Source organism: Vigna unguiculata, chromosome 3 (assembly GCF_037176805.1).
Source record: "Vigna unguiculata cultivar grain cowpea cultivar isolate G323 ecotype 2 chromosome 3, ASM3717680v1, whole genome shotgun sequence".
In the NCBI taxonomy this organism is placed as follows: Eukaryota; Viridiplantae; Streptophyta; class Magnoliopsida; order Fabales; family Fabaceae; genus Vigna; species Vigna unguiculata.
The window spans coordinates 21,732,634-21,754,317 of NC_140794.1; the positions used below are offsets into that span (position 1 = coordinate 21,732,634).

At 36.2% G+C, this 21,684-nt stretch overlaps 1 protein-coding gene across 1 annotated transcript; it reads left to right on the plus strand.

The window, feature by feature from the left end:
* Nucleotides 1-309: 309 nt before the first annotated feature.
* On the plus strand, nt 310-2,272 carry LOC114177618 (2-hydroxyisoflavanone synthase-like). The gene is made up of 2 exons (XM_028063036.2): nt 310-1,328; nt 1,411-2,272. The coding sequence occupies exons 1-2, from the start codon at nt 432-434 to the stop codon at nt 2,080-2,082; spliced, it is 1,569 nt and encodes a 522-aa protein (XP_027918837.1). The 5' UTR covers nt 310-431; the 3' UTR covers nt 2,083-2,272.
* The last annotated feature ends 19,412 nt before the right edge of the window (nt 2,273-21,684 follow it).

Genomic DNA, 21,684 nt, shown 5'->3' on the forward strand with positions numbered 1-21,684 from the left:
TCCGCCCGTGGCAGTGTTCCAAAGCGAAGTTGCCGAGGGCCTCCTGGCTCGAGTTGCGCACCAATTCCAAAACCAAACCAAATCCGATGCGCAGCCAATCAGCACCATAATTTAGACCATACACCACTCAGCACCATAATTTAGACCATACATACCTTACGTGGTAGGTGAGATACATACACTTTTTTGCAACAAAAACATCTGGAATCATTCTCTTAAAATTCTTTGTGGGCCCACAGGACAACAGATGCACCCCTCCGATGCATATAAAAACGAAGCATTCCAAGCCTTTATATCAGGCCAAAAGTATCTTGGTTTCTTAGCCTCGAACACTTCGAATGGTTCTTACGTAAAACACAGAGAGTTGTTAACCTTGAGGTAGCGGGAGAAAGCAAGATAATAAGAAGAGAGAAGAAGCAGAAAGAAAGAAGATGTTGCTCGAAATCGCAATTGGGTTGTTGGTGCTGGGTCTGTTTCTGCACCTGCGTCCCACACCGAGCGCAAAATCGAAGGCACTTCGCCACCTTCCCAACCCTCCAAGCCCAAAGCCTCGGCTTCCGTTGATTGGACACCTTCACCTTTTGAAAGACCAACTTCTACACCACTCTCTCATAGATTTATCCAAACGTTATGGCCCTTTGTACTCTCTCTACTTTGGGTCTATGCCCACCGTTGTTGCCTCCACCCCTGAGCTCTTCAAACTCTTCCTTCAAACCCACGAGGCTGCTTCCTTCAACACAAGGTTCCAAACCTCTGCCATTAAGCGCCTCACTTATGATAACTCCGTTGCCATGGTTCCCTTCGGTCCTTACTGGAAGTTCATCAGGAAGCTCATCATGAACGACCTCCTCAACGCCACCACCGTCAACAAGTTGAGGCCATTGAGGAGCCATGAGATCCGCAAGGTTCTCAGAGTTCTCGCCCAAAGTGCAGAGGCCCAACAACCTCTTAACGTCACTGAGGAGCTTCTCAAGTGGACCAACAACACCATCTCCATGCTCATGCTTGGTGAGGCCGAAGAGGTTAGAGATTTGGCTCGCGAGACGGTTAAGATTTTCGGAGAGTACAGTCTCACTGACTTCATCTGGCCCTTGAAGAAGCTCAAGTTTGGAAAGTACGAGAAGAGGATTGATGAGATATTCAACAAGTTCGACCCCGTCATTGAGAAGGTTATCAAGAAGCGCCAAGAGATCGTTAGAAGGAGAAAGAATGGAGAAGTTGTTGAGGGAGAGCAGAGCGGTATCTTCCTCGATACTTTGCTTGAATTCGCTGAGGACGAGACCATGGAGATCAAAATTACCAAGGAGCAGATCAAGGGTCTTGTTGTGGTAAGTTGTTAATGCTTTAAGAAACAATGTTGACGCACTACTAAAGACTAAAAATATACTCACCAAGCTTTTGTTTTGACAGGATTTCTTCTCAGCTGGGACAGATTCCACAGCCGTGGCTACTGAGTGGGCTTTGGCAGAACTTATCAACAACCCTAGGGTGTTGCAAAAGGCTCGGGAGGAAGTGTACAGTGTTGTGGGAAAAGATAGACTGGTTGATGAAGTTGATACTCAAAACCTTCCTTACATCAGGGCGATTGTGAAGGAGACATTCCGCATGCACCCACCACTCCCAGTGGTGAAGAGAAAGTGTGTGGAAGAGTGTGAGATTGAGGGGTGTGTTATCCCAGAGGGTGCATTGATACTTTTCAATGTGTGGGCTGTAGGAAGAGACCCTAAGTACTGGGACAGACCATCGGAATTTCGTCCCGAGAGATTCTTAGAAAATGGAGGTGAAGGGGCAGTTGGTCCTATTGATCTAAGGGGACAGCATTTTCAACTTCTCCCATTTGGGTCAGGTAGGAGAATGTGCCCTGGAGTGAATTTGTCTACTTCAGGAATGGCAACTCTTCTTGCATCTGTTATCCAGTGCTTTGACCTTCAAGTGCTTGACCCACAAGGACATGTACTCAAAGGTGATGATGCCAAAGTTAGCATGGAAGAGAGAGCTGGCCTCACTGTTCCAAGAAAACACAACCTCGTTTGTCTTCCACTTGCAAAAACAACCCTCGCTGCCAAACTCCTCTCCCCGTAGATTACAACATACAACATCATGTTCCCCTTCGTTGCACTTACTTTTATCTTCTCATAATTATTTCAATAAGCTGTAATTCACGCACCTACTACACACACACATGCGATGCCTTTATTTCTTATTCAGATATGTAACTTCGATCTTTCTCTTTTTACCAAAGTAAAAGTCTTGCATCTACTCCATTCTATTATTTTCACTCGCCTTCTCTCCTTTCATCGTTTCACTTTCTCTCGTAAAAATAAAAACAATTTGCGACAAGTCTGATGTATTAACACAATTTCGTTAAAATATATATGTTTTTACTGCAAAGCGGAAATATAAGCGGAAATTATGTTGGGTTTCTATTATTCTCATTATACAATATGTTGCAGTTAGTCTCTCAAATCGATACATTCTTCTACGATAATAACAACAAAAATAAAAATAAAACAAGAATAAAAGAAAAAAAATTATATAAAAAGATACGTAGTATTGTGTTATATAAAAATAAACACTACTGTCTTTCTCTTTTTACCGAAGCAAAATGTTGTAATCACTCCATTTTATTATTTTCGCTTGCGCATCTCCTTTTACCGCTTTACATTTTATTATCTCCACAAATTTACAATTCTCGTAAAAATTAAGAAAGCAATTTTCAATAGTATGGTATAATATCACAACTTCGTTAAAATATAGAACAACGATACTTTGACATACAAATTTTTTTTACTCATTTAGGTCTCTTATTATTCTCAATATACAACATGATGTAGTAAGACTCATATCTATTGATTTAAGATAAGATGCTTATTAAACATTAAATCATGAAGAGGAAGTTTTGATGATGATAAATTATACACTACAAAATATTGAAGTAAATATGACGGTTTTAATATGGCGGTTATAAAAAACTGTCATAATTTGCTTCATAATACGATAGTTCTATAACCGCCGCATTTTGTATGCAAAATATGGCATTTGAAAATGCCATTATGCTCCCATTACACATTACGCCGTTTTCCAGTGGCACCATCTTTCCCTCCATAATACTCTTTTTTTATTTACTTCTCATAACACAATTTCGTTAAAATATATTATACTTTTATTTTAGCTTAGTGGCATTTTATGTAATTTTGCAGCCCAAAGTGGCCATTTTGTAAGTTTGCACATCTTGTGTGATGTGATCACGAATTCCTTAGATTTTTAGGTGGAGAGAACCCTTCTTCTTCATTCAGTCTACTCATGGTGCCTTTTTGAAGACTATTGGAGAGCCCTTGAAGTAGCCACCAGTGGATTAACATTTTTCTTCATCTTGGCCAACAACTATTTAGGGTTTTTTTCACGTTTTCTACATAGGTTTACGTTTTCTGCACACTGTCTCCTCTGGTTCATGATTTTAGTCCTCTTCTTTTCATTGAAATCACTACAACATATTTTAGTTTAAGCCACACTAAATTTGTCCACATGTATAAAATCATAGCCTAAACACAGAAAAGGATACATTTTTATGAATATGACTTATAGATGGTTAAAGGCCACGGTTTTAAAACTGTAGATATTTTATGCCACATTTATTTAAATGTGGTTTTAAAAGGTGTGGGCTAAAATCTAAAATTGTGGTCTAAAATAAACTTTAAAAAATGTAAAAACTGAAAACTTGTCCCAACAAAAAAACTTAAAATTAATTCTGCCACAAATTTTTTATTCCTTCCTTGTGACACTAAAACAATGTGTTTAGAATGAAAATTACTTCAATCCCACTTCAAAGTAAAAAAATGGGCATAAAATGAAAAGGTCCCTCCATCGAAAATCTTTCGAATAATTGTAAGATCCGAGGAATTTAAATAATTAAATAAATAATTATCTAATAAATGCGGATAATGAAAGTCTTTATGACATTAATTATTAGTCTTTATGATGTGGAAGTCTTTATGACATTAATTATTAGTCTTTATGATATGGAATAATACTTGCTCAAGTGATTAAGAGTACTTAGTTATGTTGAGAAGACTTGGGTTCGAGTCTTATGTATGTCAATTGTGTGTTAATTTAATTGCTTGTTATTTTAGTAATATATTTTTATCCAGAGCTACTCCTAGATTTTTTCGTAAGTTTTTGGGTTCCCACCCAGAAATCGCCTAGCGGTCATGAGTGTGTCGCTAGGCGACTCATCTATTTCTACCCAATTTTCTGGGTTATGGTATGAACCGCCTAGTGGTTGTTTAACACCGCCAGACGGCACAACACTATTTTGGGTTGTTTTGAGTGTTGTTTTGGTGCAGGAGTCATTGTGATTTCTGGAATATGTACTATGTGTTTATGGTGTGAATGTACTGTTGAAAAATTTAGGAAATTGTCTTCCTATGAATATGTTGAATGAATTAAAACCTAAATGAATTATGAGTGTATGATTGGGGGTTTGACAGGAAGTAATTAGGAATCTGAATTCCAAAGTTTAGTTGTTATATGAATTGTAAACATGACCTGTGTAATGTGTTCCTCGAGTTATCTATGAATTTGGCCTAATTACACGATGATTGGGATAGATTAAGGGTTGTCGTAGGGATAAGGAAAACTGGGTTTTTCCCAGAACTTCATACGCTGCCTTACGGCGCATGATCTGCCGCCAGGCGATAACTGGAAAATTTCCAGTTTTAGCGTTTGGCTGTGTGTTGCAATTTTAATGTAAATTTGTGTCGATGAGAATAGGATATGATGATGTGTTTATGTTAATGTATATGTGTGAATTGATATTAAAAAGGTAATTAAAAATTGGATAAAGGAATAATGTTAATGGGGATTTTATGCTCTGGAAAACATAGTTGTATTCAAGAGAGGATGTTGAGGCGTTTGATAATTTCACTATGGCAGATTAAAGACTAATTAAGTTTGCGTTAAGTTGAATTAAGGAATATTTAAGGTAAAGATATGGCGCATGCACAGCGGGGAAACATAGTGAGCTGTTTGGAGCTGAGATACTGGTTGGGTGTGGTTGTCATAAGCTGGACTAACCTGAGGGGTAAGATAAGAGGCTTAGGGGTGAATCATATGCCTTGAATATATGCCTTGAATATATGAAGTTGTGAAGGAAAGTATAAGGAATTGAATCATGGATAGAGTGGCAGGGTATATAGAATCAGGTACTAAATTGGGAACGTACCTTATTGCCTTTGGAGATAATTTGGATTTAGAACAATCCATTTAGGGTGCCAAAACCAATAGAATTGGGCTACTGGTGTGGCGTTTGGCGACCTACGAGTGAACGCCAAGCGATAGGACTAGCAGGGGTGTTCCTACAACGCGTGGTGCCTGGCGACGAGGTGTGACTCGCCAGGTGATAGACACTAAGATTGTGAGTCTGATTGCAACTTGGTGCCTGGCGACGAGGGTGTCCCGCTAGGCGGTCTATGCTGGATTGTCGCCTAGCGGCACTTAGGCAATGCCAAGTGAAAGCACTGCAGCCAAGAACTTTTCTTGTTTTTGTTATCACGTTGTGATGTGAGACTTGGATAAGGAGATATTGTGTCATGAGCGGGTAGGTTCATGGCTGGTGATGAACATGTGATGATATAAGCGGGGAGGTTCATATCCTGATGCTCTCGTGTGGGGAAGTTCGTATGTTCCGTGCTCACACTTGAGAGTTGTTGCGAGCGGGGAGGTTCATAGTTGGTGGATCACGTATGTTGGCCTATGAGCGGGGAGGTCTGTAGAGTTGGACTATGAGTGGGGAGGTTCGTATAGGCAGGACCACAAGCGGGCATGTTCGTGGAAGCATTATATATCTTGAGTCCACAGCCAATTATTTGTGTGACTTGAAGGTTGAAAAGCCTTGAGGTATTAAGGTCTTGACCAAGAACTATCTAGAATAAAATAGTCAGGTGTATCTTGATTTTGTTAACTTATATGTTAATTATTATGAGTTCACCCTTTTTGTTTGTGTTTGGCGATGATCGTGTGACTTGTCACACAGAAGCAGATGATATTCTAGGTGATGATGTTGAAGCGTAGCGATGGAGAGAGGGCTAGCATGGGACTTTTGGCTAGAGATTTTGATTATGTTTTTTTCTATTTAGTCGGTTTATTGGAATTTGTAATACATTTATGAAGTGGTTTTATTTAATTTTAAGCATGTTGAATAATTTTCAATTTTTTCGCGTTTTGGAATAATAAATTATGATGTTTGAATTTCAATTACTATCTATTTATTTTATTTAAGTAATTTTCAGTAGAGATGTTACAATAGTACTCTTCCTCGTGTTTATGCACAATCCTCCTTGTCTTCCTTCTCCCTGTTGACTTCATCCTCACTACAACACACCGTCGTTGTCGTGTTCTTTCTCACCACACCACACTGCATGAATCTCCTATGGTGAAAAACTTAAGGTTTTGGTTAAGTTTTCAGATTTCGTTTAGATTGTTGCGTTTTCTGCTCTTCTTCTACGCAACAAAAAGAATTGTATGAAAGTGGAAATATGTACGGTTTGGAGCAAAAGAATTTTTCTTTAAAGTGCCTGCATTCATAGTTTTAGGTATCATGTTCCTGGCAGAACATTGTTTGTTTTTTTTTTGGTTATTTTGCTTCTATTTTTCTTCAATGCAATGCTTTGCCACACTCTTCTGAATGTTAGAATCTAAAAATATTAAAACTATAACAATTTGGAATGCATTAAGTAGGTCTTAGAAACAAAATTCCAAAACACTAGCCTATTATGGGTCTTTAAATTAGACTAGTATTTCTATCCGTACAACGCACGGGATATCGAATTTTAAAATTAAAAATTATAATATATTTATTAAATTAATTTGAAATTATAAAAGTATAATTAAATTTAATATAAATTTTATTTTATAAAATTCAATGATAGTATTTTAATTGATTTTATAATAAAAATGTATTTAAGTTTTTTATATATATTTTTAATAAAATATATTATATATAACTATTTTAAATAATATATTAAGATTTAGTTAATTAAAATTAAGAAATCAAATTTAATTTTTAATGAAATATTGAGTAAAACATGTAGAAAAATATAATAGTTGATTCTCTAATAATAAAAATGATGGAGATATAGAAATTGTTGAGTAGACTTAATAAAGATACAAACATTAGACGATACAAAAAATGTGAAGAGTAAACGATATAAAGCTACAAATGATAGATCGTGCATATGAATGTAATGTTTAATTAGTCAGATAGTACTCACTCTCTTCAAATGTGTCAGTTTGGTACTCGCTTTTAAAAATGTGTCAATCGAGTCCCAACTTTTGAAAAAATGTCTCAATTAGGTTCCTTTCACTCTTATAAGTCATTTTCAATATCGATACCATTGATGACGTTAATACTTTTTTTCTCAAAGGGACTTGATTGAGACATCTATTCCAAAGTTAGGATCCAATTGACACCTTTTTAAAAGCGGGTATCAAACTGACATATCCAAACAAAAGTGAGTATTATCCGACTAATTACACCTAAATATAAATAGTAGATTCTTTAAAGATACAAATATTAGACTGCAAACAAAATATAAATAGTAAACAATCAAAACTTACAAAATGTAGACTATGTAGACAAATATAAATAGTACACTATGCAAAAATACAAAGGTACAAAGGTTAGACATTTGGTAGACTCTTCTATTGGAGTCCTTTTTTCACATTTTTTTTGGATTTTGAATTTCAAATTTTAACTTTGCTATCATATTTTATAGCTTTTAAAATTTAGAATTTAAATTCAAACTTTATTACTATATATTTTGAATTTCAAATTTGACAATATATATCCTAATTTAGAAAAAAAAAATATTGAAATCGAGATCCTCAGTGATTTTTATATCTTTAAAAATTTTAAGAATGTATAATTTTAACTTGTAATGATATACCAATGTCTATGTTATAAAAATTATTTTTTAAATTATTGTTTAAGTTTGTGTAAAATGTCAAAATATGTGAAAATTATTTAAAAGTATTTAAAAATTCATATTTAAATTTTACAATTATTTATTTATTATTTTACACCATATTTTAATTATTTTTACTATTACTATTATTATATTAGGACTAATATGTTAATATATTATTATATTATTAAGAATCATAGAGCTTTTGTTCCTAAATATTATATTACTTGTTTATTTTCTATATCATATTTTTAACTTTTATTGTTTTTAATTGTGAATATTAATGTATTTCCATTAAATTTTTTCAATTTATCATTTTTTAGATTTTGATAATATATTAAATACGAATCTTTTTTATAAGTTAAAAATATTTGAAAGTTGTTTAGAGATATTATAAGAATCTATTGAAAAACCTACACTATTTTACAATTTTTTTTAATGTTAAAATTCAAATTTTATTGGTATATTTTTTGTTTAATTAGTCAAATAGTGTAACGTCCCATTTAATTATTAATCGGAATTAAAAGAAACGTCAGACACGAATAAATCAATAGTGCAATCCTGGGGTCTCATACACAGCCCCTACAAGTTCTAGGCACACCACAATGCCAAGGGAACAAGATAAAAGTCTAACAGGAGAATAGAGTAGTAAAGCATAAGGCAATACATGGGTCATTGCCCTAAATAACCATGACGGGAAAAAATTAAACTTCAGCCCAGATGGCTAAGTAGCGGAATCGCCATTTCCTTGCGGACCACGAGAACCTTGCCCATCTGCTCCCATCAATCACATTGATGATCATCGCGAGAAAGAGTAGCCACATGCAATACAACCATACAACAAAACGGGTAAGCTAGAGCCGACAACATATTCATCATACAGTGAAATATATTTTCACCATCCCATACTCATACAACATCCAAGCACGTTATGACTCTTCATTCAATACACTACGACTCGACTCGACTCATCTGGATACGTAGAACTTGGTCGGATTCAGCGGATGCTTGCACCTGTGGTGGATACCTCTCCTCACTCTCGAGCTGCTCACCCCTGAGCTATGTGTTACAAGTGTTACAATGAATAAATTTTCCCTCACCACAAGGTTAGCCATTAATGAATTTCAGGCCTCCTGCTACTCTCACGACAGGAGTCAGTCCGCTCTAGGTGAGACTAACTGACTCCTTAGAGTGTCAGAATGCAACCTTACCTTGAATCCTTACCTAGTCATACAGATGGGGCACCACCATGGACACCCACTAACATGGGCCATGGAATTACGTCTCGACCATTGAAGCGCAACCCTGAAAGTCTCACCTAGAGACCCCAAGGAATTATGCACTGACACAGACCAACATACATAACAACCAAGAATTTATACATACGTTGCACATAAGATTTCAAACCAAAACCCATAACAAATCTCCATTTCTCATATGTTGAATCATTACCAACTCGTTATTCCCGATCATGAGTAAAGTGTTTCTCCTCATACCAACCATACCAAAGGTTTACCAACCACCAAGATTCATTATTGCTCATGCCAAGTTTGTGACCACACGCACATACATATGTAACCAACTTATCATATACAATTCATGTAGAGATCATGCCAAGCTCATAATTCCCCCACATATAATCTCCTCTCAACATGCATACTCGTTTTACCCCCATACCATCACGTAATAGTACAATAGAACACAGTTCAACCACCAAAAGACATGAAAACCCCAAACTGAATGCATTCTCGCTCAAACCGTCGCTCAGGCTGAGGAGCCTCGCCCATGCGAGAGTCTCTCGCTCAGGTGAGTCCTCTCCGCCTAGGCGAGAGTTCGCGAATCTGGAACAGGGGCCTCTGCACGTTCTCGCTTAGGCGAGACTTGCCTCGCCTAGGCGAGACGCTTGCTTGCTCGAAATTGAGCGAGTCGCCTAGGCGACCATTTGTGCGAGAAGGTCTGGGCGAGCCTCTGCTCACCTCTCTTGGGCGAGACGTGCTCGCCTGGGCGAGTTTAACAGTCACTGCCACTGCCATGCCTGTAACAATCGTATTTTGCACATACCAACAACAACACCAACCATCGCAAGCAATCTCAACAACATACAAGTTCAGGAATCATAAAAATGTACCGCAAAATAGTGTACAAACACATTAACAGTGAGGTTCTAGCTTCCCGTACCTGGACAAGCTAGTTGAAAACCTCGACACCCAAATTGTGGAGGATGAACAGCTTCTAGGAACGCACTCGAAGCTGGAAAATAGTGTGAGAATGGGTCATTTCGGAACCCTAACAACAACTTACGAAAAACAGACCAAGGAAGGAAACTACGAGTCTGAGAGCACTTATGTGAGCTAAGAACAGCCAAACGGGAGGCGGACTGTTAACATAGTGAAACCCTAACGGAGAGAGTGCGGCTGCGGCTCTAAGCACTAAGGTAGAAGAAATCTGAAAAGTGTGGAATTGGATCAGACTCGGGTGACTTTATCTTTTGGGCCAGCCCTAAGGCCCAATAGCTCAAGGGCAGCCCTTAAAGCTTTAGGGCAGGAAATCTGGGCCTTACAAATAATACCACTTTCATTCTAAAGTTTTAGTTTGATAATTGCTTTTAGAGAAAATGTTACTGTATATATTTTGAATTCCAATTTTCACAATATATGAATCTTAATCTTACAATAATATTGAAATTGAAATAGTTAATTATTTCCATATCTTTAAAAGTTTAAAAAATTTATAATTCTTATTTTTTACCTTATATTTTAATTATCTTTAAAAGTTTAAAAAATTATAATTTTTATTTTTTACATATATTTTAATTATATTAATATTATTATATTTTATATTTACATTATTACATATTATTATATTTTATAATATATTATTATATCATTATGGGTCATCAAATTTTTTGAATATTTGAATTTATATATTTTTATCAGAAATATTAAAGTATTTATTACAAAAATTAACTTTTTGTATATATTTTTCACTTTAAATGTTAAATTTAATTTTGGTTATAACATTCTTTTTTCTTTTACTGTCCGTTACGATTTCAAATTTGAATTCAAAATTTATTAATATTATTATATATATTACGATTACTTTTTCGCAACTTAAAAACGATTTGATTTTCAATGAATTAATTTTGAAATTTATTCTAAAAACACACAGAAAGAATATATTACCTAATATTATCTACTGTTTGATGTTTAAAAAATTCAACTATAAGAAAAGTTCGGATTCGAAGGACATTAAATGAAGAAAAAAATAGTTTCTAATGTAAATTCAATGGAATGTAATATTATATAAAAATATAAAATGATAATATTACATTAATTCTACATAAATATAAATTTATTCTTAAATTAATATTTAAATGTAATCATAAATTGTGTCAACACCCAATTTTGTCTGGATAATACCTTTTTTTATTTCTTTTTTTTTCTTATCTTATTTTACTTTTATTTTGATTTGTCATTTCATCTTATTTTACTTTTATTTTATTTTTATTTTGTTTTATTCTTATTCTTATTTTATTTTTATTTTTGTTTTTAAACTTAATTTTTTAATTTTGATTTTAATCATATTTTGTTTACCTTTTTTATTTTTATTTTGTTTTATTCTTATTCTTATTTTATTTTTGTTTTTGTTTTTAAACTTAATTTTTTAATTTTGATTTTAATCATATTTTGTTTACCTTTTTTATTTTATTTTTTTTCCTTTTTCAAAAAATATGTATATAAAACAACAAAAAGAAAAAAAAAAGAGCAAGAAAGCTAGAGGTAACGTAAGGTCTCTCTGTTATCAAACTCATGCCTGCTATGCATTGGGAATGACCGGTAATAGCTAGCTAGCGATGGTCAGGATAGCTGAAGGAGTAGGAAGCAACATCTGCTCTCAGCCTTATCCCACATCTCGAGATTGGAAGGTGCAGAGACAAAGAGAACGTAACAAAAGAGGGATCGACATAATAAAGGAAAAAACTAAGATTCAGGAAAACCACACCAACAAAATAAACGAAAAGAAACTTCCTTAATTCTCCACCCACGAGATCAGAGGATTACACATTCAGAAAGAACACATTGAGGGGGATTTTACAACGAGAAGGGAGCAAAGCCGTGGTTGATAGAGTGAATTTCATCTTCAAGTTTTCACCTTCATCTCACCTGCATAAAATCAAAGAATAGATACCCAAACAAACCCAAACATTCACGTTTCATCTTCCCCGATCATTTCCACCTAAATACAAATATGAAATAGAGAAAGGGAGAAGAGATAATCACCGACGACATTGCTGTCGGCGCGTCTAGACACAAATGGCTACGACAAGGTGGTACAATGCGGAAACAATCGTAACATGCTAGCATTAGAGCGCGTAAAGCCTAGGCCGGGAAGAAACCCTCACGACGGGAAGGGTGAAGTTGGCACTACCAGTGACGCACACAGGTCGTGGTAGCGGTGGCATTAATGGTGGTGATGGCAGGCGCTATGTCGACGCACTCTAATTGCAGCAGCAGCGACATTCATGGTAGTGGTTTGGGTCGCGACGGCCAGGTGGCAGTTTCCGTGGAGTTCGCGTGACCCGATTGCGGTGGCCGGTGCGGTGGTGGCGAGTCGCGCTGTCTCGAATGTGCTGGAGAAACGGGGAGACGTTGTTCACGACGTAGGAGCGTTTCGCGTGAGGAGCGGCGAACAACGATGGCGTCATCGGTGAGGCCTCCAACGGAGGCTAGTGTCGTTGGTGGTGGCTAAAAGGTGAGCGCATGTCTCAACCGTCGGAGTCATTGTGGCTGCTGAAAAACGAGAAGAGAGAAACAAGAAGAGACGGCTGCCATATGGGTAAAGGAGAGCTTTAATTTTAATTAGGTTTAGTTTGAGTAGAAATTGGGTCTGACCATGTTATTTACTTGTGCACCCCCGTTTTTAATCTTTGCACCTCCATTATTTGTGTTGGACTGTTTGTGTATTTCTTTACGCACCCTTGATGTTTGCCAGCCTCGCACCCCATATTTATTTTCGACTTTTTTGTTGTTACTGATTGCACCTCACTTTTCACAATTCACACCCCTCCTTCTAGATTCACTTCACTTTTTACTTTTACTCGCTGCACCCCCACCTTTTAACAAACACACCTCATTTACTTCATGCACCTCACATTTTGTTTTTTCCATTTTTATCCTTTTTATTAAATTCTACCTTTATAATTTTCTAAAAAAAGACAAAAATAGTTTTCTTTCTCTTTTAGTGTTTGTTCGGTCGCCCGCACCGTGTGATACTTATTTTCTAAAAAATACCAAAAATAATTTTCTTTCCCTTTTAGTGTCTGTCCGACCGCTCGCATCGTGTGATACATATTTTCAAGTAATTCAAAAATACCAAAAAAATATAAAATTCCAAAAATATAAAAATATCAACATTTTCAAACAACCGCATCTTTTAAGAACTACGTGATCCTTGATTCTCCATTGTGAGATACGTAGGAGCAAGGTCAGTCCTTGTCAGATTCACCTCCAAAAAATCAAATCATTTTCCAAATAGTTTTTTTAAATATCTTTTTAAAGAACTACGTAACCCTGATTTCTCATCTTTAATGAGAATACGTAGGACCAAGGTCAATCCTTGTCGGGCCCAAAAAATTTAAAAAAACATTTTGTTTCTTTTAGCATTTTTGTCTTATTATTTTTGGGGAAAAAATAACATTTTGAAAACCACATTGACTGTGCCTTTTTAATTAAAGGTACCGCCCTCGGGCGGGCGCTATAGGGTGCTAACACCTTCCCTACACGTAACCGACTCCCGGATCTGAAATCTAGTTTTTCGCAGACTTGTTTTATTTTTATGGTTTTCCATAGTTTTCCAAAAATAACTATGGTGGCGACTCCAAATCTCTTTTTAAACCCGTTTTTCTTTTCGGTTCGCCTTCCCGTCGTGATTCTGGTTGCGACAGCTGGCGACTCCACTGGGGATTCTAGAGAGTCAAGCCATTTAATTAGATATGCAAACTTGATGTGATTTTTCCTAATGTTTTCTTTCCTCCTTCTTTTATTTGTATATTCTTCTCTTCATATGTGTTTGTATATATTTTCTTTTTGGGTAAATTGTGTGTGAATTATTTTTGCTTATGTTGATAGATATTTTTGAATTGCTCTATTTGCCTGGGAAGTTTCTAGCTATTCTGTAGGTGGGTTTTGGGTATGCATCATCCTCCCTGCACACACACATTGTGCATATCATGAGTGAGGCCCTATACCCGGGTCTGTGTAACTTAGAATTAGAGGGGATTGTGTAGCAGTGCCACAGTGGATGAACTTCCCAAGTGGTCATGGTGAGAACTCCAACTAGAGTTTGCTTGTTTCCTTGGTACTCTCACTCCTTGTTGTATACCAACTATTGTGTGAAATATCATGAAGTGGGCCATAGCTCTAGTGACCTTGATCCTTAAGTTTAGGGAACCATCCCGGTGAACGCATGTACTTCACCCTAGACCTTAAGCGCCAAACCTCTATTAAGCACAAAGGGAGATTGCTTGCTTTAATCATCATCTTGTGGTGTGCATAATGTACATGTGAATAAGTGCCTATTGAGGCACAATCACGCATAGCATTTTTATATCATACATCACATCTCATGAAAATAAGCGCCTCTTGAGGCATAAACATGCATTTCATTATGTCACTCTACATATCATGCATGATGTTTCCAAATAATTGTATCACATTTGATCATCATATCATGGGAATAAATGCCTCTTGAGGCACATGCATTACATCTCATGTAGGTTTTTTCAATTAGTTGCATATCATGCATGGTACTCTTTAATTGCATCGACATACAAGTGAGTAAGTGCCTCTTGGGCACAAACTTGCGTTGCAATTGTTGTTTTTAGTCATTGTGGCATGTACATAGTTTTTTTAATCCATATCATGCATCTCACCTCATATGAATAAACAAACTCTGCAAAAGAGAAGAAGGAAATAAAAAAAGGTTGTCACATTTTGAGTCACTTGTTTTTCTCGCAAATCATCAAATTCACTTCTTAAAAAAAAGAATAATGGGGTGTCACACTTTTCTGGGGTCAAATGTTTAATCAAGAATAACGACTTGACTTTTTCTTTTGAGACGTTCGTGTGTGCATGGTTTGAAACAGTCCATCCTTCGGCTTCCTTACAATGAAGGATTTGCCCTATCAACATTGACATTACCTAAGTTGATAAACATAAATCCTTAGAGTTGGTAGATTTCCTATGTTTATCCTTGTCTACACTTGTTGGTTGGTCCTTGAACTCATCGAGAAAAAAAAATTCATTAAAAAAAAGGAAAATGTGAAAAGAAGAAAATAAAGTTCGTTAGACTGAAAACCAAAAAAGGCAGTTTTGGAAAAAAAAAGGGACAAAACATGTTTTGGTCAAATCAGTAGGTTGAATGAATATATAATGTTTGATATCATATCTTTTGAAGCATTTGTCTAATCTGCATAACATGAGATTTTCAAACTATCCTTTTTTCATTACATTTCCACCATAAAACCTACATTTTGAATTTCATGGAGGATCAACATAAAATGGGCACACTGGCCTGGATAGACTGCGAGCAAATCTCTTAGCATGAAAATAAAAAATAAAAAATGTCTGCTAGAATGAAGACCTGAAAGGGTGGTTTAGGCAAAAAAAAAAGACAAGAATAAAAGTAAGGGACAACCTGTAACATGAACCAATTTTCTTCCTGAGTTGAAACTTCTTGAAAGAGAAAATAATCATGTTTTGGAAATGATGTGTGGCCATGTTTCTTTATCATTAGAAAGAAAAAATGCCATCCTTTATTATTACCCCTTTGAGCCTTAAAGGAGCAAATATTTTTCTTTCAAATTACCTTGAACAAGGGTCACGTCACATTGATGGTTTGCACTTTTGTTTGACAGACGGTTCACCAATAAAAAAAATCCATGAGAATCAAAAAGTTTGAAAAAGACAAAAAAAAATGATGCTGATGATTTGGTTACATCAAGAAGAAAAAAAAAGGAGAATCGATGTTTAGAAAAAAGGAGAAATGGTGAACACATAAGAGGCAAATGAATTTATGATGCAGCATTATTCAAAGATCATTCTTCCAAGATACCATCACATCTTTTTGAGTTTTTAGTATCTACATTTGCTTTCATACCCTTAGCCTTGACCACGATACAAGCATAATAAAGCCCACACAGATCCAAGACTGATTGTCGGTACCTTTCAAAAAAGTTTAATTCATGGAAATCATATTGAAGTGCTGAAATCCAAAAAAAAAGGGAAAAATAAAGATTGAAAAGTATGTTTTGAGATTTACTTTCAGTGATTCAGACAGTTTTTCATTCACATGTGCCTGAAGCTCCTTAAAATAAGCCTGGTTAATCAATTAGATAAGGGACATCCTCCTTCGTTGTTTCATTCTCACCCTCTTCATGGATTTCATCTTCATTTCCTACCATATCCTCTGCTCTCATCCCAAACCTTGTCCAACCTTTTTCTCTAAAATCCAAACTAGACAATTGCTTCATATCACCATTCATATGACCAGCCATGGTCGTGCTAAGGGCAACTTTTGATGTCCCCATCTTTTTCAACCACTTCATGCCTTACCATAATTGGGGCAGATCAGACATAATTTGTGCGTCAATCCAGGTCCTCAAATCAGAGAAATCTTTGAACTCTCCTTAATTTGTCTAACCTTTTTCATCATAAATGGAGCAAGTCAAACACATTTTGTACCCTGAGGCCAATCCATAATCTCACATTGGGTCAACTTTTGAAGTCCATATCATTTTCTTCATGTCATCAATAGTTGGGGCAAGCTCAAACATACTTGGTGCCCTAAGACTAAATCAAACTAGGTCAGCTCCCTAGTCGGTCCTCGTCATCTCATCCAACCCCTTCTAAGCCATCGAAAATTTCATACATGTTGTTTAGATAATGCTTCAAAAGAAATAAAATAGAAAGTTTTTCAATAAATTGTTCAGACCAAAGAATTGATTTCAAAAGTGAAGAAAAAATGAAAGAAAAATAATGTCTCATGAAGAAGGGAACACCCTATTATCTGACCGAAGGCAAGTGAAAGAAAAATAAACCAACTGGGGCAATCCTTTTCACCAAATCCTTTCCATTTCCACTACCCCTTTTGAAACAACATCCCTCGTTCATTCAAATTCTTCTCCAAACACCAAAACTGGGGCAGTTTTGTGAGTCTCACATGAATTTCTCACCCCCAATGCTTATAAATCCCCATCTTTTGAAATAAAACCCATTGTTTGATCAAAATCTTTTGTGTATACCAAAATTGGGGCAGTTTCGTGGGTTTCGCGTGAATATCTCACCCTAACATTCATTGTACAATATCCTTGTACCCTTTTTCTCATACACCATAACTAGGGCAATTTTTGGGATTCTTGTGTTTTTCAACTTGATATTCACATATTGCTTCTCCTTTGAAGGGTGTGTGGAGACAACGTGCCCGCACGACTATCTCAGTCTCCTTCAAACTCTTCCCAAACATTTCTAGCTTTCACTCACTTGTGAATTCAAACATGCGTGCACTAATATCATAAAAGAGAAAGTCAAAGATATACTCATTTCAGATGTTAGACCTCGATAAATGTGACATTCTAATGAAGGATTGACCCCAACCAAGGATGGAGGGACATGCTTAAGAAGACTAAGCATGTTTAGAAAGGAAGTTCACTAATCCTTCATCCATTTCATTTGTGTTTGTTATTTTTGATTCCCTAAGTTGACTTAGTTGAATAAACTTTAGTTGACTTGTTGACCTTTGACTAGGTTTGACTTGTTGACTATAGTTGACTTGACTTAAGCCAACATGCTAATCTATGTTTATTTGCTTTGTAGGTTAATTAGGAGTAAGAAAGTAATGCTAGGTGGCGCATGGTGATTGGGGAGCATAAATGATATGGAGGAGAGAGTAAAGCAAAGGCATAAAGCATAAAGTAAAAGGCATGAAGCAAGTGTACCTATGTACCTTTGGTCTCCTTTGTTTTTATCACACTTTGGCCACTTTTTGGAGACATATGAGACACATTCTTTGTCTCCTTTTGTGCTAGAACGAAATTAGCCTTGCACACACATAGTTAGCTCTTTTGTCTCTCATTTTTGTAACCTTATTTGACCTAGTTTCTAGAAGCTAGGATTAGGTTTTTGTAGAGACATCCTTAGGTATCTTTTATTGGCTTAGAGGCCCCTAAACTCTTCTATATAAGGGGTGCTCCTAGACATGTAAAAGGATTGAACATTTTGAAGTAAAAACACTCTTGTGTCTCAACCATTTGTGAGAGTTTCCTCCCTTGGGAGTGAATACTTCTAATCCTTATCTTGCATAGCAAGTGGCGGCACACATCCACTCATCTTCAAGGTTGCCATGGCTTCTAGCCTAGCCTTGTAGTGGCGTGCTTCTCACATTTTTACCATTCCTTTTCTTTCCATTTTATGTTTTCTTCTTCCTTTAATTGTTCTTGCTTTTCTATGGTTTATGTGCTTTCCATTTTCTTTTTGTTTTGAATCAATCCATCATCTTCTTCTCTTGAGCTTTGTGAAGGAACCTTCACATCTAGATAGCTTGCTATCTTAATGTCCAGTGGGGATTTCACTTAGTTTTCTTAATCAACTCACACCATATTCAATAATCTTAAAAAGGAACAACATAATCCTTCATCACATTCCTCACTTTCATGAAACATTGAAAATAAATATGAGTTTGATGATTGCAAATGAAACAGTTGGCTCATACTTGCATAGGATAATCAAAGGACAAAACACAACCAACATTATTTTCATCAGGCATTCAACTTTTCATGCATATTTGGGTTTCGACACCCTCATCCTTGCATCAAGGTTTTGACACCTTGTTTCACTTGCATATCGGGGTTACGACACCCTGATCCTTGCACCAAGGTTTTGACACCTTGTTTTTTCCTGCATATCGGGGTTACGACACCTTGATCCCTGTACCAAGGTTATGACACCTTGTTTCTCATGCATATCGAGGTTACGACACCTTGATTTGGACTAAGGTTTTGACACCTTGTTTCCGATGCATATCGGGGTTACAACATCATGATCCCTGCACTAAGGTTTTGACACCTTGTTTTTGATGCATATCGGGGTTACGACACTCTGATCCCTACACCAAGGTTTTGACACCTTGTTTCTCCTACATATCGGGGTTACAACACCTTGATCCCTGCACTAAGGTTTCGACATCTTGTCTCTCTTGTCTAAGTTAGGGTTCCTAAGCTTTGCCAAGGTTCTACATCTTGTTTTTCTCCTTATTAAGTTAGGGTTTCAACATTTTCTCAAAGTTTCAACAACTTGTTTCTTCTCTTTGAAAACATGGCTACCAATGTTTGAACGCCTTGTCAACTATCTCTTGCAATCATTACTCCATTTCAAAATAGGTTGATTTTCATCCTACATATCTCCACAACAATGAATTTGATGATTGAAAAGAGAACAATTGACTCTAGCAAAAGTTTTCAAAAGGCAGAGCATAATAAGTTTTTCATCATGCATTCATACATTTCAGGATTTCGATCTCTACAATAATGTTTTGATCCCTTGTGCTTGAAATAAGAAAACATGCTTTTTATCATGAATAACCATTTGCATGATATATCACTATTCATGTATTGACACCAGATTCGAAAAGCAAAAACCTTGACATCATGAACAAGCGAACATTTTCATGCATCATACATCTTCAACCATTGTTTCTTCTGAAGGAATCAATCTACAAAAATCATCTTGAGATTTCTCAAATTGAGGATCATCTTCAAAGACTTATATATCCTCTAAGTCGAGTTTCGTACTGGCCCACCAAGCCGAGTTTCGTACTGGCCCATCAAGCCCAATTTTGTCGGGCCCACCAACCCAGTTTCGTACTGGCCCACCAAGCCTAGTTTCATACTGGCCACTAAGCCTAGTTTTGTCTGGCCCACCAAGCCCAGTCCCGTACTGGCCCATCAAGCCTAATTTTGTCTAGCCCACCAAGCCTAGTTCCGTACTGGCCCACCAAGTCCAGTTTCGCACTGGACCAATAAGCCCAATTTCGTACTGGCCCACCAAGCCCAATTTTGTATTGGCCCAACAAACCCAGTTCTGTACTGGTCCACCAAGCCCAAATCCGTACTGGCCCACCAAGTCCAGTTTTATATTGGCCTCCAATCCTAGCTTAATCTGGCCCACAACACCCTTCTCACTTGGCCCGTTAAGCCTATCTCGCGACCCTCTCCTTAGGAATGGTCAACTCTTATGTTCTCCTTTCGAACAACGACCATTTCCTTGGGATTGGTCAAGTCCAAATCCTCCTTTCATCGCGACCCTCTCCTTAGGAATGGTTAACTCTTGTGTTCTCCTTTCGGACAACGACCCTCTCCTTGGGATTGGTCAAGTCCAAATCCTCCTTTCATCAAGGCCCTCTCCGATGGAATGGTCATTGATTTCTTTCTTTACATCAAGGCCCTCTTCGATGGAATGGTCATTGATTTGTTTCTTTACATCAAGACCCTCTCCGATGGAATGGTCATTGATTTCTTTCTTTACATCAAGACCCTCTCCGATGGAATGGTCATTGATTTATTTCTTTACATCAAGACCCTCTCCAATGGAATGGTCATTGATTTTTCTTATGTTTACATCAAGGCCCTATTCGATGGAATGGTCATTGATTATGTTTACATCAAGACCCTCTCCGATGGAATGGTCATTGATTTTCTTATGTTTACATCAAGGCCCTCTCCGATAGAATGGTCATTGATTTTCTTATGTTTACATCAAGGCCCTCTCCGATGGAATGGTCATTGATTTTCTTATGTTTACATCAAGGCCCTCTCCGATAGAATGGTCATTGATTTTCTTATGTTTACATCAAGGCCCTCTCCGATGAAATGGTCATTGATTTTCTTATGTTTACATCAAGGCCCTTTCCAATGGAATGGTCATTGATTTCTTTGTCACATCAAGGCCCTCTCCAATAGAATGATCATTGATTTTTGTCACATTAAGACCCTCTCCTATGGAATGGTTAAGTCTTTTTTACTTTCCATATCATGACCCTCTTCACGGAATTGGTCAGCGCACCAGTTTGAGTCGGTTTCTATTCATCCTCTTCCTCCTTAAAATTCGGACAAAATTGGTGTCTCTATCTTTACTTATCTTTTACTGCGATAATTTGGAAATGTCATATTTTCATATTATCTAATAAAATCTAAGTAAAGAGGGGCAGCTGTCAACACCCAATTTTGTCTGAGTAATACCTTTTTTTATTTCTTTTTATTTCTTATCTTATTTTACTTTTATTTTGATTTGTCATTTCATCTTATTTTACTTTTATTTTATTTTTATTTTGTTTTATTCTTATTCTTATTTTATTTTTATTTTTGTTTTTAAACTTAATTTTTTAATTTTGATTTTAATCATATTTTGTTTACCTTTTTTATTTTTATTTTGTTTTATTCTTATTCTTATTTTATTTTTATTTTTGTTTTTAAACTTAATTTTTTAATTTTGATTTTATTCATATTTTGTTTACCTTTTTTATTATTTTTTCCTTTTTCAAAAAATATGTATATAAAACAACAAAAAGAAAAAAAGAGAGCAAGAAAGCTAGAGGTAATGTAAGGTTTCTTTATTATCAAACACATGCCTGTTATGGTATCATGTTTTTTGCATTGGGAATGACCGGTAAT

Coding starts and splice junctions, on each gene's coding strand:
- LOC114177618 (XM_028063036.2), top strand. CDS start 432: ATGTTGCTCGAAATCGCAATTGGGTTGTTGGTGCTGGGTCTGTTTCTG. Junction 1,329..1,410: donor AGATCAAGGGTCTTGTTGTG/GTAAGTTGTTAA, acceptor TTGTTTTGACAG/GATTTCTTCTCAGCTGGGAC.